The sequence below is a fragment of the Lampris incognitus genome, chromosome 10, assembly GCF_029633865.1.
Source record: "Lampris incognitus isolate fLamInc1 chromosome 10, fLamInc1.hap2, whole genome shotgun sequence".
Taxonomy (NCBI): domain Eukaryota; kingdom Metazoa; phylum Chordata; class Actinopteri; order Lampriformes; family Lampridae; genus Lampris; species Lampris incognitus.
The window spans coordinates 55,743,176-55,761,383 of record NC_079220.1 but is presented as its reverse complement, the minus strand read 5'-3'; the positions used below and the strand labels follow the sequence as shown (position 1 = coordinate 55,761,383).

At 44.5% G+C, this 18,208-nt stretch overlaps 1 protein-coding gene across 2 annotated transcripts in view; it reads left to right on the top strand.

Moving 5' to 3' along the window:
- rfx1a (regulatory factor X, 1a (influences HLA class II expression)) overlaps nucleotides 1-16,607 on the top strand; it is a 30,680-nt gene extending 14,073 nt beyond the window's left edge. For both annotated transcript variants that reach the window (XM_056287411.1, XM_056287410.1), the window contains 10 exons: nucleotides 3,441-3,574; nucleotides 3,894-4,012; nucleotides 4,598-4,707; nucleotides 6,916-7,067; nucleotides 8,017-8,114; nucleotides 8,288-8,437; nucleotides 12,525-12,733; nucleotides 13,848-14,001; nucleotides 14,094-14,139; nucleotides 14,273-16,607. In XM_056287411.1, coding sequence (XP_056143386.1) covers nucleotides 3,441-3,574; nucleotides 3,894-4,012; nucleotides 4,598-4,707; nucleotides 6,916-7,067; nucleotides 8,017-8,114; nucleotides 8,288-8,437; nucleotides 12,525-12,733; nucleotides 13,848-14,001; nucleotides 14,094-14,139; nucleotides 14,273-14,433 — 1,333 coding nt within the window. In that variant the 3' untranslated portion in view covers nucleotides 14,434-16,607. The remainder of the gene's footprint in view (nucleotides 1-3,440; nucleotides 3,575-3,893; nucleotides 4,013-4,597; nucleotides 4,708-6,915; nucleotides 7,068-8,016; nucleotides 8,115-8,287; nucleotides 8,438-12,524; nucleotides 12,734-13,847; nucleotides 14,002-14,093; nucleotides 14,140-14,272) is intronic.
- The last annotated feature ends 1,601 nt before the right edge of the window (nucleotides 16,608-18,208 follow it).

Below are 18,208 nucleotides of genomic sequence, written 5' to 3'. Positions count from 1 at the left end.
AAGGAGGACGTGAGGGCAGCTATGAAGAGGATGAAGAATGGAAAGGCAGTTGGTCCTCATGACATACCTGTGGGGGCATGAGGATGTTTAGGAGAGATGGCAGTGGAGTTTTAACTAGATTGTTTAACACAATCCTGGAAAGTGAGAGGATGCCTGAGGAGTGGAGAAGAAGCATACTGATACCGATTTTCAAGAACAAAGGCGATGTGCAGAACTGTAGCAACTACAGAGGTATAAAGTTGATCAGCCACAGCATGTAGACATGGGAAAGAGTAATAGAAGCTAGGTTAAGAGGAGAGGTGATGATCAGCGAGCAGCAGTATGGTTTCATGCTACGAAAGAGCACCACAGATGTGATGTTTGCTTTGAGAATGTTGATGGAGAAGTATAGAGAAGGCCAGAAGGAGGTACATTGTGTCTTTGTAGCTTTAGAGAAAGTACATGACAGGGTGCCGAGAGAGGAGGTGTGGCATTGTATGAGGAAGTCGGGAGTTGCAGAGAAGTATGTAGGAGTCGTGCAGGATATGTATGAGGGAAGTGTGACAATGGTGAGGTGTGCGGTTGGAATGACAGATTAGTTCAAGGTGGAGGTGGCATTGCATCAAGGATCGGCTCTGAGCCCTTTCTTGTTTACAATGGTGATGGACAGGTTGACGGAAGAGATCAGGCAGGAGTCTCCATGGACTATGATGTTTGCAGATGACATTGTGATCTGTAGTGAGAGTAGGGTGCAGGTTGAGGAGAGCCTGGACAGGTGGAGGTATGCACTGGAGAGAAGAGGAATGAAAGTCAGTAGGAGTAAGACGGAATACCTATGCGTGAATGAGAGGGTGGACAATGGAATGGTGAGGATGCAAGGAGTAGAGGTGGCGAAGGCGTATGAGTTTAAATACTTGGGGTCAACTGTCCAAAGTAACGGGGAGTGCAGAAGAGAGGTGAAGAAAAGAGTGCAGGCAGGGTGGAGTGGGTGGAGAAGAGTGCCAGGAGTGATTTGTGACAGAAGGGTACCAGCAAGAGTTAAAGGGAAGGTTTACAAGATGGTGAGACCAGCTATGTTGTATGGTTTGGCAGAGTTGAAGATGCTAAGATTATCATTGGGAGTGATGAAGAAGGACAGGATTAGGAACGAGTATATTAGAGGGACAGCTCAGGTTGGACGGTTTGCAGACAAAGCAAGAGAGGCAAGATTGAGATGGTTTGGACATGTGTTGAGGAGAGGTGCTGGATATATTGGGAGAAGGATGCTGAATATGGAGCTGCCAGGGAAGAGGAAAAGAGGAAGGCCAAAGAGGAAGTTTATGGATATGGTGAGGGAGGACATGTTGGTGTGACAGAGGAATCTACAGAAGACAGGAAGAAATGGAAACAGATGATCCGCTGTGGCAACCCCTAACGGGAGCAGCTGAAAGTAGTAGTAGAGAGAATCATAGAGGGGTCGCACATCAAAGGTTTTTTACAAGACTTTTTCCAAGTCCTGAGAAGCTGATTTTCTATACACAGGTGAGAAAAGTTCGCCAAATACCTTCACATAATAATGCCCGACTGCTAGCTAATATATTATTTTGATCATAAACATGTAAAAGTAGGAGGGCTACGACGTTCAGAGGCAGTTAATATAAGTGGAAATAGTTTGCTAGCCATCATTAGCTAATGTTAGCTTGAAATAGTTTTAACTCACCGGGTAGTTGAAGGGCATCGGTGATCTCATACCACCTTTTATGTTTCTCCTCTCTGTCGTTGTAAACGTCTGCCGCGACGTTAAAAAGGCAAAGTCATGTTGCTGCCACAGCTCCACCATCATCTCCTCTCGTTGTCTCGTCCACTTCTTCCCCACCATGTTTTTGGTTGTTTATTCTTCTTCTTCCAAAGGTTTAACGGCAGTTGGCATTTGGTTTTATTGTAAACTCATTCATTGGCAGTTGGCAATCCACATGAACAGTTGCCACACTGCACGTCCGACAGACCTCTGACAAAATCAAACCATTGGGTGTCCGGGTAGCGTAGCGGTCTATTCCGTTGCCTACCAACACGGGATCATCAGATCAAATCCCCGTGTTACCTCCGGCTTGATTGGGCGTCCCTACAGACACAGTTGGCCGTGTCTGCGGGTGGGAAGTCGGATGTGGGTATTTGTCCTGGTTGCTGCACTAGTGCCCCCTGCAGCCGCGACCGGGACGGCTCACAAAGAGCGGGGTAATTGGCCAGATACGATTGAGGAGAAAAGGGGGGAGGGAATTGGAATTGAAAAAAACAAAACAAAATCAAACCATTTTGAAATGAGCCGGTAGGTTGCCGACAATTTCCAGACTGGAGCGGGACAGAAAAATCCCATCTTTGACCATCTCACATTACAGGACTGCAGACTCTGAATTTTGCAATGATTTCTTCAAGATTATTCTGCAACTGTAAAATTAGTCAAAGTTCCGTCAGGGACTTAAAATCGGGGCAAAAGCCGGCTGATGTACACCAGCCTTTAGGGTTCAGTTCCATTTGGAAATAAATGTTGATTTCAAGTACAATTTTAAAAATTGTTTTTGACTTTGACCAGTCAAAACTGTATCAACCATTAAAGTTTTAAGTGTTGTTTAAATGGTCCAAATTACCACCAGTTTTAGCCAATATTTACAAATTTTACGAATGTAAACAAAACTTTACCAGCATTGAGCATATCAGCGGTCAGTGCATCCAGTTCATCACTAAGAGCTCACGCAGCCGATTTGAGAATGAAAAAAATAAATCTCCAATCCCTGTGTTTGGCTTTCGGTGGTGGGACAACGGGTTTGTTTCCATTTAGATTACAGATTGCACCTTTAACAACAATACCAATGCTGCCCTTTCTCTTACTCTCTGGCTCAGCTCCTCCTCTCCCCTCTGGCTCTGATACTTCATGTAGTCTCTCTACTGCTGTTTGCATTTTGCCAGAACTAGAAAACGCCAGAGATGGATTATGGCCCATGTCACTGTTACAACACTGAACTGAGTTGAATATCTTACATATATAGCTACAATTTTGAGCAGGCTAGACCCTGCATGTCATTTTGCTGTGCTCCAGTCAGTAGTATGCACTGTGTGTCATTTTCTTCCGTAGCATCAACTTATGAAAAAAAAAAAAAAAAAACCCAAAAACAAATGTTAACTGAGATTAAGTATATCTAAAAGCTGAACGAATTGCAATCGAATCGGGTTTTTTTTTTTTTACATAGACGATTAACTGAAATTTTGGTTAATTGTGCTGCACTACTTTGCATTAAATTCATTTGGAAACCAATCTGATCCGATAGGAAAAGCACACTACAACAAGACTTGTTTTGCCTGACTGGTTAAAAAAGACATTCGGTCCCAAAGTTGCTAAACGTTTGTTTTGCTATTAAGGAAAATTAATTGATTAGTTATTATTGTGTATACCTGAATAATTTATTAACTCAACCTGCTACTGTCAGATTGAAGCCGGTGCATAAGGTGGAGGGGATGACCAATGGCACATCGTCAGGGGCAGGCCAGCAGCAGCAACAGCAGCAGGGAGTGGGGCTATCTGACATCAGTGCCCAGGTTCAGCAGTACCAGCAATTTCTGGGTAAGTACTTATCACCATGCAACAATGGGTGATACCTGCCAGCAATCCATGCTCTAGCATCAAAACTTTAATATGATATCACAGGTAGTCCTATGCAAATTCTTCCTACAGAAGGACTGTGGCCAGACCTTTGAGTAGAAATACATCATACTATGTTTTAAGCATGTAAGTTAGTCAGATGTCCACATTTTCTGCTTTTTTGAAATGATAGGCATAATTATCAAAAATTATCCCCAGAAAACATAACTCAATATACCCACTGGTGGATGTTTGGTTTCTTCATGAGTAACCACCTCTTGTCCCTGTGCCCTGCATCCAGATGCATCCAGAGCCCTCCCAGAGTTCCCAGACATTGACCTACAAGGAAAGGCCTTGCCTGATGGCATCGAGTTGGAGCACATAAAAAGCTTCCAGCTCCTATACAGGGAACACTGTGAGGTAAATGGCTAGAAAGGGCATTGGTTCATGATGGGCTTAGACCCAGAGGTTGACCACTGAATATTTCTTTCGGCAGTCTGGGTGTAAATATGCATCTGGATACAAACAATGACCCAAATATAATCAGAGTTCACATGATAACACACCTCTGAATCATGACTGTAAAGGCAGACCTGAAAAAGCAGATGCAAAACTTGTCATTTACAACGAAAAAAAATCATCTTGTTACAAGAATAAAGTAAACATAGAAATCCTGGACTTTTTTAGTGTGTGGTAAGTTTATATTGTTAATGGACATTAGTTATTTCTGTGATCATCAGCACCTTGTAAGACACACAGACAGGACCTAGACATGCTTTTGAGATAATCACATTTTCTGTCTTTTGTAAAATTCACATCAGCTAGTGCTGTGGATGTAAATAACTGATTTTGCAGTTTGGAGTATGGACAAATTAGAACAATTTTTTGTTTTTGTTTTTTTGGTGGGGAGAATTGAAAAAACAGCAGAAGGGTGTTTGATGAATAAAGGCCCTTTAAGATGACGTCTCTCCTAACTTCTAATTTGTTGTGCATTTTCTCCAACAGGCCATATTGGATGTGATTGTCAACCTCCAGTTTACGCTAGTGGAAACCTTGTGGAAGACCTTCTGGAGGTTCAGCCAGAGTCAGGCTGGAGACACCGCCACACTGGCTGTGTAAGTCACTAGGACGCAAACAAAAAAACAAACACATTTAGATGTCAAAAGCATTTTATGTACACATGTAAGTAAACACAAAATATAAATCTAGAGTGCAATGGCAGTCATACATTGAATTTATTGAGCTGGTACAGCATTAAAACAGTAGATAAAACTTGAACTCCTCGATGCCAGCATTAAAGCAACCAATTGAGCATTTGCTCACCTCCTTTAGTTGCTGTTGTTATTCCCAGTAAATTCTCGGGATGATCGCTCCTATTCAATGTCACAGCCACACAATAAACACAATAAACAGGCTAACTTAGTAAGTAACCAACTTATCTTTGAGATGTAAATATACCTGTTGAAGGTTTTTTTTATTGAGTTTAAAGTGTGATCGAGGTTTTTTTTTTTTTTTTTAAGTGGCCCCCATTAGTGGGTTGGCCCCTTTTAGTCGAGCGGTTAGCGATGTTGCCTCGTGGTGCAGTACAACCCTGGATCGAATCCCGCAGCGGACAGAAATTTGCTCGGTTACATGCGAATAATTGCGAGGATAGAGGTGAACCAAATGACCATTCTTTGGCACTGGGATGGCGTGGCGACCTGTCCAGGGTGCTGGGATAGGCTCCAGCATCCTGCGACCCTGAGAGCAGGATAAGCGGTTTGGATAATGGATGGATGGATGGAGTTTAAACTGTGGTCTTCTACATTTTAATCCATAGAAGGCGCTCCTGTCTGATTTGGGTTTTGGGAAAGGAATATAAAACACATTTGGCCTCATGCAACAACTGTTTGTATCCACAGATCTACCCTTGAAGTGTGCGTACAAACTATGTAAGAAAGCCAATATTCTTTTATTTTTGATTTGTTTGTTTGTACAAACTGATGCACCTTGATAAATTTAGGAGCGGTGCAGACCTGTTTTCAGCGAATACACCCAACAATTCAGCTGGTTAACTACATCTTTTGAAGAAGTTTGAAGTCCATAAATCATTAGTCTGCCTTACGGTAAGACTAGTTTTAATATTGGAGAACATAAGTAAATATATTTTGGCCTAAATTAAAATAAATACAATGGGTATATAAACACTCCATAGTCATATCTTAGGTTATTTTCATTTTTGTCAGTTCTTAAAAAACACTTTGCATAACTGTCACTTGTTTGTATGGATGCAAATACGGAAATAAGGAGAAAAGAGAGCAATCTAATATAAACAAACCTCCCACACACTGCACTCTGGCCAAACACTGGGTTTATACGCAGCTCGTGGAACAGATTTTATATGGAAAGGGGGCCGCTTGTTATTTATACCAAATGCTGGATAGCTGTGGAGTACCCAGGCATGTCTGTATATGGAACAACCTGAAATGGGTAAACATCTATTTTCATTTAGATAATTCAGTGACAGAACAATTTTCATTTGGAAAGTAAAACTTAATGAGGTTGGACATTCATCATTCCTATGGTTGCTGGACATTTATCATTCCTATGGTTACTGAATTTACCTTGGTGCTCATATAGGTAATAAACAGCCAATAACCACAGGAAGATACAGGTATAGGCTGCAAGATGGAGTGGTTTGAAGCCTGGACCTATATGGCTCTAGATATGATGCATACGGGCTCATAAAATGCATTCTTTCAATGTGTTTTTGAGAAAACTGCGTGGAGAAAATATACTAGATGCCAAAAGTATATACATTCTGTGTGGAGTCATGGCTCGTGTAAACACTTAAATCTACTAATTGGGCACCAAATGGGCGCGGTCTATGCTTCATAGCTGCTGCCTAACTGGAACTGATGAGACTTAACATTCCAGTATAAAACCTTCTGTTCAAGGTTGGAGGAAGAGGGATTTTGAACTAAGCAGAGACTGTTGCTAGATGCTTGTCGGTGGATCTCTGTAAACAGTTATGTTTACAGAGATCCATGCTCATTGGTGGATCTCTGTAAACAGTTCACTATATGGAATGAAGGGTCAATGTAGCACACTAAGGCAAAAGACCTTAAAGACATTATCATTTCTCTCTAATGATCATTCATGTTGAAAAAGAAATTCCTGGTACAAAATACTACCTATTCCGAGTAAGGAATAAGAACACATCGAAATGACAAAAAAAATGTCCAGCGACGTGCAAATATCAGTAAGATGCAGAATACGTTGGAGAAAATGTGTTTAACACATTTGTTCTAACAAATGGTGCCTCCCGTGTTGCACTCTCTCAGTCATGACGAGTCAGAGAAGCGCCTGCCCAAGTCCTGTCTGGTGCTGCTGTGTAAGTATGACCCGGTGCTGCGCTGGAGCCGTGACTGTGACAACAGCCTTTACCAGGGCCTGGTGGAGATCCTCATCCCTGATGTCCTCAGGCCCATCCCCAGTAAGACCCTAGACCAAGCATAATGTGTAGTTATTTTTAAAAAAAATAGTATTTGTTATTTGATTTAAAGAGGAGAGAGAGGTCGAGGTGCCTTTTTAGTATTTTGATTCTTTTTTTAGCTGGTGGGAGAGAGGTCTGGCAGAGTTGAGGCAGGAGTAATCCTTGCCCAGTGGTTGCAGAGACAGTGGCGTTAACACCTTTACTGTCTGGGCACAATCAGTTTGGTGGTTTAATATTGACCAAAGACTAAGATGCACATACCAAAACAGCAAATAAAAATGGCACATCCTTGTTGAATGTGATTGCCTCCTTTACATTCTTTTAACTGCCTTGCCCCCACACAGTTATGCAAGTACAATTAAAAGTCATCCCCTGGGCTTATTGCACAGCCTACCTTAAAATAACTAGCAACAGTGCGCTTAAAGAACAATTATCTAAATGATAAGATAAACTGTAAGACTCAATGGAATTGTTCTTGAAACGGTCTCATCACCTTACACCCACCATATGTACTAAACATTCTCCTGAAAACATCAATTACATTGTTCAGAAATTTCTTCTGGAAGCATAGCGTGAATGGTGTGACACTTTTGAGAAGGTTGTATAAGCCAACAGTTTGTAGTCTGTCTGCATTTACCATCTATTGAGTTTAGTTAAGCGATCACACCATGGAGAGGAGTCTTTTATTTGCTTTGTACTGCTCTTTGTGGCAGTGTCAAAACAGAAATATGCAGCTGTGGATATGGGGGTGGGGAATCAGCTACAGAACTGTCCTTATTTTCACATTAAAATATTCTGTTCATATATTACAGAGCAGGATAAGCGGTTTGGATAATAGATGGATGGATGGATATATTACAGGAGAAAGGATGTTACTATACTACACTGTCACAGTAAATTATGCAGCAGAAAATTTTAGTTCTTTTGTTATTTCTGTCATCCTTCCCAGGTGCCTTAACTCAAGCCATCCGCAACTTTGCCAAGAGCCTTGAGAGCTGGCTGACCAATGCTATGATGAACATCCCTGAGGAGATGGTTCGCATCAAGGTATACTCGCCATGAGTGCACATGTTTGTGTGTACATCTTGGTGTGTGCCTGTTTGTTTGTTTCTTCATGTGGGTAAACATTCATATTTTTCTGTTACGTGGTGCTGTTCACCAGCACAGCCATCCTCATAGCTTAACATCCTGCTCTTCCTCTTCCCCTTCTTCTTGTTTAGGTAACGTCGGCCAGTGCATTCGCCCAGACGCTGCGTCGCTACACCAGCTTGAACCACCTGGCTCAGGCGGCCCGAGCTGTCCTCCAGAACACGGCCCAGATCAATCAAATGCTCTCTGACCTCAACCGTGTCGACTTCGCTAATGTCCAGGTATGTTACTTCACATGTACTCTGATATCTTTGGTTCATCATTGCTTTAGTCATTTGTGTTAAGCTCATAGAGCAAACACTCCCCCATGGTTTAGCTGTGGTATTATGTATGACTAAAGCAGCACATTAGCTTGCTCACAGTAAAGTGGTTCTCTTTCAAACATTTTCTTGGTATCGCACTATGGGGTATGCCCCTTTGGTGTAGTCCTCAGAAGCCCAGTATCATTATGCCAGCAACTGGCTGGCAGTCGTGACAACTGCATCAAGAGGAGAGACATTCTCTCTCTACAAAAGGGATGACTCAGCATCATCACCTTATTCAAACACCTCTTCTCACCTTTAACTCAGAAAGCTATATCTCTTGATGCGACTGCAAATGGGACTACTACCGTAACTGTCCACCGACTGAGATAACCACTCGATAACTGGGCGCTAATTTTTCCATGTCTGTGAATGTTCTCATTCAGAGAGTTGCATATAGAGTTCTGATTTCTTCACCATAGAAATCCAGGGTTTCAAGCAGAAGGGATATACGCTAGTGTTACTGCCCCCATACAGCTAACTGTAGCTCCTCACCTGTTAGCCTGTTGAGAAACAGTAACACCAAGTACCTTAGCCCAGCTAGCCACCTCACTAGCAGTAGCTAAGCCTGCTTTCATGAAAAAGTGATATTGTGGCACACTATTGTTACTGCCCCCATATAGCTAACTGTATGGGGGCAGTAACAATAACAGACCTGTTAGTCTGTTGCCAAACAATGATATCAAGCACCTTAGCCCAGCTAGCCACCTTACTAGCAGTAGCCAAGCCTGTTTTAGTTAGTTGTAGCGACTAGCTAGCCACAACACTCGCAGCCTGCATACTAACCTGGAATGTGTGGTGGCGCTTCATCAGTGGAACTTCCTGTATTTTTGACACAGGGGATTCCAATGGGACCCGTCCTGACCAGGAAGGTGGTCACGATGGACGTATCACCGCAGGGGTGGGGAGCCACTCACAACGGCAGAATTGTGAACAGGTTGTAGGCTCCTCACCTTCGTTTCGCCTACATAAACTCCCTAGAACTACAAGCAGTATCCCAAGAACTGGGGCACTTTCTGTCCATTATAAGAGGTCATCATGTGCTCGTAAGGTCAGACAATACAACTGTGCTGGCATATATCAACAGACAAGGTGGACTGTGGTCACCTCAGTTGCACACACTTGCTCCCAGACTGATTTTGTGGGACAGTGTGCATCTGCTGTCACTGAGAGCCACTCACATCCTGGGAGTACGGAACTGTGGGGCAGATTTACTCTCCAGAGGCAACCAATTACATGGAGAATGGAAACTCCATCCAGAGGTGACCAATTGGATTTTGGTACGCTACAGTCGCCCCAATGTGGATCTGTACACCTCAGGGAGAACACTCAGTGCCCCATGTTATTTTCCCTGAGAGACCAGGATGCACTGATGGGGATAGATGGGCTTGCACACAAGTGGTCATGGGTTCTGCTTTATGCATTTCCCTCTCTGGCCCTGATTCTGCCCATGCTGGCTAGAGTGCGATAGAGGGGCTTATCACTCATCCTGATAGCCGGGGAAACATTGGTTGGCAGACATCATCCAGCTCCTTTACAACCAACAATGGCCTCTCCCTTTACGCAGAGACCTACTGTTGCAGGCGCAACGGGGGATATTTCACCCTCACCCAGAACGCCTAACACTCTGGGCCTGGCCCATGAGAGGCTAAATCTGGATGCAGTTGGACTTCCACAGAATGTCATAACAACCATTGAAATTGCTAGAGCCTCTCCTACCAGATCACTATATGATTACAAATGGCATGTTTTTGAGGACTGGTGTTCAAGGTCACAGGAGGTGCCTTTACAGTGCTCGGTGCCCTTAATTTTCAGCAAGACTTGCTGGATAAGGCCAAAGCCTTCTCCACAGTTAAGGTATTCATAGTTTTCAGTCACGTGACTGACGCGGAGCCCTGGTGGGCAAAACAAAGTTCCAGCATGGCGGCCAACAGTGGAAACTCTGTAGAGCAGCAGCCCAGACCTGTCAATTTTCCAGCTGTTCCAAGCAACGACTAGTTGGATCACCTTATGAAAGAAGAAAAATATATATTAACAAACTACAAGTTTTGGGCACTTGCAATCCATATACAGCCCCCGCTGCAGTATTTCAGTCTTGAAAAACAGCGAAGTCCCTGCCAGAGCTCCAATTTGGTGATGTTTACATATATCTTGTGGGGAATCCCTCTCCTTACACTGCCGCCAGGATGAAAGCTTACAAAAGTACAGACAGTTATATGTATTTATGTTCTGGATGGGTCAATAATGCTGCCGTTTGGGAAGTGTTTTGCCCGCCAGATGGGTGTTCGAATATGAATGTGACGTCACGTGAAAACTATGGATACTTGGCTGCTATTACAGCTTGCCATGTTGGTTTTGACGGTAAGGCTGTGGGAAAACATCCTCTAGTCAGCTGTTTTATGAAAGGTGCTCACCGTCTGTGACCGGTATCCAAACAGCTTGCTCCATTGTGGGATTTGTCAACTGTTAGGGATGCATTGTTTCACCCCCCCACCCGAGCCTTTGAATCGGGCAGATCTAAAAGTGCTCTCACTTAAGACTGCTCTTTTGTTGACACTGGCATCTGCTAAGTGGGTCAGTGATATTCATGCAATTTCACTGCACCCTGGCTGTCTTCAGTTTGCCACAGGAGACCTACATGTGGTGCTACGGCCTAATCCGGCCTTTATACCGAAGAATCCCTTTTTGGCATGTCTCCCCCTTGACCTGGCAGCCCCCCCACCTTTCTCCTCTGAGCAGGAGTGGTTGAATATATTGTACCCGGTGCGTGCATTACACATCTATGTGGACAACACGTATCAGCTGTTCGCGTCATGGGCAAAACCTCATACTGGTAAGCCTATCACAAAACAGCAGCTTTCTCATTGGATATATTGGGGCCATTTCATTTGGCCTACAGTAGCATGGGGCTTTAGGCTCTCTTGATGCAGTCATCACGACTGCCAGCCAGTGACTAGCGTAATGCTATTGGGCATCCGAGGACTACGCTAGGGGGATACCCCATAGTGCGATACCTCACTCATGTTATCAGAGAACCAGGGTTACCTGTATAACCAAAAGTTCTGGACTGTCATGATTGCTTTTTTTTAACTTGGTTTTTATTTCAGTTTCAACAACTTATATAACTAAATTCACAATTTTGCCTTCCGTTATCTTCCATTTGAATTCCCTCCATGTGTTTGAATTGGTTCCTAGATTTGCTTCAGTGTATATTTCTTCCCACATGTCCTGTGGTATATCTCTATTCATTTCGGTTTCCCATCTTCCTTTTATCTGCAGCGTATTATTCATATTCAAGCCTACAAATATTTTGTAAACCTGACATATGACTTTCTTATCCCCGATCCCTGTTTGTAATTTTATCAAGAACTCTTCAATTGGAGTGGGCCCCAATACTCTATCCCACTCTTTATGTTTTGTTAAAAAGTCCCTTAGTTGTAAATATCTGAAAAAGTCTGTGTTAGGAAGTGTAAATTCCTCTCTCAGCTGTTCAGATGATTTAAGGATGCCATCCTTATGAAGTTGGTGTAGTTTAGTGAGTCCATGTTCTGACCATTTTCTAAAACCTGCATCTATATGGGAGGGTACAACATCCTTTATAAATCCAACACTAGTTAGTGCAGAAATTACTTTAGGCAGTCCAAATGACAGTTTTATTTTCCTCCAGATGTTTAGTGTAACTCTAGTCCATGAGTTTCTCTTAAGGGAATCTAGGAAAAGCAGGGTCTGTAGGGGCTTCACACACAAGCTTTTCACTATGTTAAGCCAACGAGTACATGTAAGATCCTAAATCCATATTGTTAAAGGTTTTCACTGTGCAGCCCAAAAATAATATCTTAGATTCGGGAGTTTGAGCCCTCCATGCGGTTTAGATAGCTGTAATGTTTTTAGTCTAATTCTTGGTTGCTTTCCTTGCCATATACATTTTGAAATTAGCCTGTCTAATTTATCAAATAGAGGGTTATGGTCTCATAGTGACCCTGTGTCCTCCCTTCTGCCACTCCAGGAACAGGCATCCTGGGTATGTCGGTGTGAGGACCGTGTGGTCCAGCGGCTGGAGCAGGATTTCAAGCTGACCCTCCAGCAACAGAACTCTTTGGAGCAGTGGGCTGCCTGGTTAGACGGGGTGGTCTCCCAGGTCCTAAAGCCCTACCAGCACAGCCCTGCCTTCCCCAAGGCCGCCAAGCTCTTCCTGCTGAAGTGGTCCTTCTACAGGTGAGAAAGGGATGCGATTACAGGGTCACATGGATGTGTTGAGACAGATCTTTACTGTCATTTTAATGAGTAAAATGGAACTGGCATCAAAGCTATTATCCTAACGATTGTTGTTTTTATTTAATTTAAAGACAACTATGGTGAAACTAGGAACTGCATTGGTGTGTGGCGACTCCATCCCCAAAATTCATTCAGAATAATTCCCCAATACTGTTGCGTCAGCACCTCCCCAAATGCTAAAACAAAAAGTTCCCTCTTTTTCTCCCCAATTATACATGGCCAATTACCCCACTCTTCCAAGCCATCCCAGTCGCTGCTCCACCCCCTCTGGCGATCCAGGGAGGCCTGTAGACTACCACATGTCTCCTCCGATACATGTGGAGTCGCCAGCCGCTTCTTTTCACCTGACAGTGAGGAGTTCCGCCTGTGGGACGTAGCGTGTGGGAGGATCACGCTATTCCCCCCAGTTCCCCCTCCCCCCGAACAAGCGCCCCGACTGACCAGAGGAGGCGCTAGTACAGCGACCAGGACACATACCCACATTCGGCTTCCCACCCGCAGACACGGCCAATTGTGTCTGTAGGGACGCCCGACCAAGCCGGAGGTAACACGGGGATTCGAACCGGCGATCCCCGTGTTGGTAGGCAACGGAATAGACTGCTACGCTACCCGGACGCCAAGTTTTTTTTAACTGATATTGTTAGTCAAGGTCTTCCCAAGTTTATTCTGCCAAATCCACCTGTTTGGCGTAACTTTGCTTCCTCTTCAAACACGCCACGTTCTGCCTCATTCTTCGCCATTTTGCTGCTATAGTAAAGATGAAAAATGCTGTCTGCCCTATCAGTTTTACAGGTAAAGTCAGACAGTAAACATTTAAATGAGCAACCACAGAAGATTTGTCATTTAACTAGTATCTTGCGACCAAAAGGAAATTTTTCGAAATGAAAAAACATCATCATTTTCAATTTGTTGTGTTAATGATAGTTGTCAAATGTAAAAGAAAATTGTCTTGCATCTTTATGAACTTGATAATTTAGCATGACTGCTTGAGAATAAGCTGAAAAATCCATTGCACAGTGGTTTAATCCAGTCCCTGCTCCTCTCTCACGTTCAGCTCCATGGTGATCAGGGACCTGACCCTACGTAGTGCAGCCAGCTTTGGATCCTTCCACCTGATCCGTCTGCTATACGATGAGTACATGTACTACCTGATAGAGCACAGAGTTGCCCAGGCTAAAGGAGAGACCCCAATCGCTGTCATGGGAGAGGTAAAGACACACACACACACACACACACACACCTCACTGATGAACATCTGTGCGTCACTTGCAATACCGATATATTTTCTCTTCTCATTCAGTTTGCCAGTTTGGGCCGGAGTTTAAATCCACTGGATCCCGACAAAGGTAACTTGATTCGACCCTGGCTATATGATGCCTCGTGCTTATGCTGTTCTCCCATTACTACTGCTGCTACCATATCTCACAGTACCTGCTGTTCATTTTGCAACTAACCCCCTTTTTCTTGTGTCTGTCCCAGAAGAGGAAGAGGAGGAAGAGGAGGAGAGTGATGAAGAGGGTCAGGAGCTGTCCCTCCCATCGGATGGGGCAGTGCTTGGAGAGGAGTCTCTCGAGCCCCCTGCCAAGCTGGCCAGAACGGACCAGAGAGTTCTCTTCACCACCAGTACTGCCGACAGCTGAACAGAGTAACGCTACCAGACATACATTGAGTATATGTCGATACACATACTGATGTACAAAGTACACTAATTTATACATTCAATATCATGTGTAGGTCTTGTAAACATGGATGCACATACACACACAACTGCTGCCATCAGTTGCACTTAATTACTAGCCTACCTGTCTGCACATCCACAAACAAATCCACACCCAGTCAGTACCACCACATCCTGGATGGCGCCAGTGCCCATGTGTCTGTCAAAGTGTTGTAACTACAGACTCTGCCTGGTACAAGCAAACAGGTACAACAATCTCTGGCACGGCAACAGGGTGTGGTTCTGTCTTTGACCTGACTATCTTGTGTGTCCTGCAGCAAAGAGTTGTGTGGATCTGTAAGACAAGGTAGAAGCTGCTGCGTCTCCTAATTCAGTAAACTGTAACACTGAAAAGCCTCTGCACACCTGGGCCGGACTTTTACTTGTGGGCGACTTTTGGCAAATTCTGTGGGAGAAGAGGAGTTGTAAAAATGACTCTGAAAGAACGGGGCTGCTTGAACTGGTTGTGGGTTTCACCAACCCATCTAGCTGTTTCCTATTTGCCAAACAAAAGCCCATGGACCATTCAAAGGGAGAAGTGTCAATAATGACAGTAGATTAATGGGGTAACTGGATGTTTTGTCTTGTTTTTGTGTATCACAACCCCTAGTGTGTGTCGTCTGTATGCTTGTGTGAGCACAGCGGTCTCAGTCGTGCTGACATTTCTAGATTCGGAGTGAACGTGGTTTTCATGATAACATTTGCGCGTGTTGTAACTCTGCGTGCCTGGTGGTCTGAGTGTAAGTCATGCCAAGTTGGGTTTTTTTTTTCTCTTTTCATTAAATATTTTCCAAGGAATTCAATTTTGGAGAACTGTGTAGGTTTCTTGTTCAATTTGATTTGCCTGTAAAGAAGGTGTTGTGGTCTTGGGTCACCTGTGGAAGCCTCACACACTTGTAAAAAGGCGCCCGTGGCTGTGAAACAAGTGTTCGTACTGGGTACGAAACCCTCCTCGCTTCGTGCTGAACATTTACTTCAATGAAAGCAGAACATTTTCTCATCCGAAGTGCTTCGCTCCATTTCGTTGGACCGGTTCCTCAGTGGCTTCCTTCCCCTCACACATACTGTATCGTCTTGCCTTATTTCCATGTGTTTTCTCCATTTGTGTGCCAAGCTTCATCAGCCTGCCTTCACCCCTGATCTTACTGGCTGTGTTGTCTGTTCTGAGGGCCGCCTGACTGAGCCAGAATAGTAACATATAGCTAGAATGATAATATCACTACACACACACACACGTATAGATATGTGTATGTGTGTGTCTTTATCCACTATTTGAACTTGTTGTGCCACAAAGTGAACCTCTTGTGCAGTGTACAGTGATGTGTTGTCACACATTGTGAGCATCAGTTGTATTGCCGTGTTTATTGAGTGTTAGTGCGGTTGACTTATCATCTAAGGGTTTTCCACGCATGGGCCGAGACCCTGTTGCGTTTAAAGCTCAGGACACGTCTCTCCGAAATGTTTTCAGCAGGGTTGTGTGGTGTGTGATGAAAACCGGGGCTGTGCGCGTCAGGCTGCGTGGGGAATTCCCAGATGTGTGGTTGACATTGTTTGCGCCGAGGGTTCAGAGGGCTTGCTGGGAAGTGAGACAAGATCTGGTTGCTCTTTCTAAACAGTCCTCCGGCGGCCGTCATCGTTTCCCATAACTGAGCTCTATAACCTCACCGCATCTTTTCTTCACTTTGCTGCCGGCGCGTTGTGTTGCGTCACATCCGCCCTCGGAGGACGTTTTCCACCGCCATGTGCCGCTGCCACGCACGTCTTCAATGGGCGTCGCAGCTGCCGACCATCGCGTTATCGTTTTCTCAAGGGAGTCGATCACAGCCGAGAGAGAACACGCCCCTCTTGTCACTCAGTACATAGGAGGTCTTTATTCAGCCCGGGGAAAGGCTTTGTCATTTTGTAGTGCTTGGTTACTTGCGTTCAAAAAGTGAAACAAATAAGGAAAAAAAGAAAAAGAAAAAAAAGATGTCCAGTGGCAGTGTGTTATTATGAGTTGAGTCCGCTGTTAAGTATGACTGTGCCTTTGGAGGTTGTAGAATGCAAATTCAGATGTTTTTAATTTTAAAGATGTAAATTAAAAAAGAATTTTTGAAATCGTGCCGAGTCCTTCTTGTACGCTTGATTTCTCCAGCCGGCCTCGCGAGCAACCCGTTCGTTTTGAGTCCTCCGGCCACACTGTATCCCCTTCCCACGCGTTGCGCCACGTAAGGCTGCCCCGACGTCACACCTATGCGCCTTATGATCTCTGCGGCCGGCTCCCGTACACGCGATCCGACACGCCGCGGCGGCTGCAGCTGCAGCGTCCTGCCTTGTTTGGCGAGCAGTCTGCATGCGGTTTCCTGGGGCTCACAGACACGCCGCCATCACGCTTTCCTGCGCGTCCATGTGACTGCATAGAAATGGGGTGACGGCGTGTTGTGAAGGACTGTGACTGAACCCTTCGCACAACTGCCGCCGTGCACAGCGGCCTGACGGAAGGGCGCAGCGAGCGCTTAACTTCAGCTGCACGTGCCTCACGCCATACGGAACACGTGCGTAGTGAGCATATGGAAGCGTGCGCACGGAAGTCCCGTCAGCCGCACACATTAATCTCGGCTCACTGTTCCGCAACTGAGATCACTTATTAAAAATCCTTTTCGTGAAAGACAAAGCTTAACCCACGCAAAACCACCGAGTATGTGTTTTTTTTGGGGGGGAACAAAAGCAGCTTACTAGCGACACCTAGTGGTAAATTAGCTTGTGTCCTCCTGGGTCACAAGCGGAAAGACTAGTTGCCACGACTTGCCATGACTGCTGGGATAGGCTCTAGCATCCCGCGAACCTAGCTGGGATAAGCGGCTTGGATAATGGATGGATAGTTGCCATGTGCATTACATGCACCAGCAATTTTACTCTGCACTGTTGGTGCAATTAAGAACACACTAAAAGTACAGTTATATATATATATATATATATATATATATATATATATATATATATATACCGTTGGAAAGCCTGTTTATTTCCCTTTTAAATGGCGCCACATTTGTGAAGAACGTGCATTTGTGGGATGAGCAGCAGAGCTGAGTATGTGGGTTGCGCCCATGAAACATTTGCCAAATGTTCTCTGCCAATGCCAAACAGCTTATTTTGCTGTTGCTATTGACTCTTGTTTTGAGCTTCTGGTACCCCAGGTGCTGACAATCAGCTGCCTGATATAAGATTTATTACCAATAAGCATTGTTACAACAAAGAAATAATCTACCAAACACACATTTCCTTACTTTTTGTGCTGATATATACATATGTAGATATATATATATATATGGCGGACACTGTGGTTAGCGCGGTCACCTCACAGCAAGAAGGCCCTGGGGCAGTCCAACCTTGGGGGTCGTCCTCTGTGTGGAGTTTGCATGTTCTCCCCGTGTCTGTGTGGGTTTCCTCCGGGTGCTCCGGTTTCCTCCCACAGTCCAAAGACACGTAGATCAGGTGAATTGACCGTACTAAATTGTCCCTAGGTATGAATGTGTGTGTGTGTGTGGGCCCTGTGTGATGCCCTGGTGGCCTGTCCAGGGTGTCTCACTGCCTGCCGCCCAATGACTGCTGGGATAGGCTCCAGCATCCCCGCGACCCTGAGAGCAGGATAAGCGATTTGGATAATGGATGGATATATACAGTGTGTGTGTGAAACAGATCTTAAAAATATAGTCATT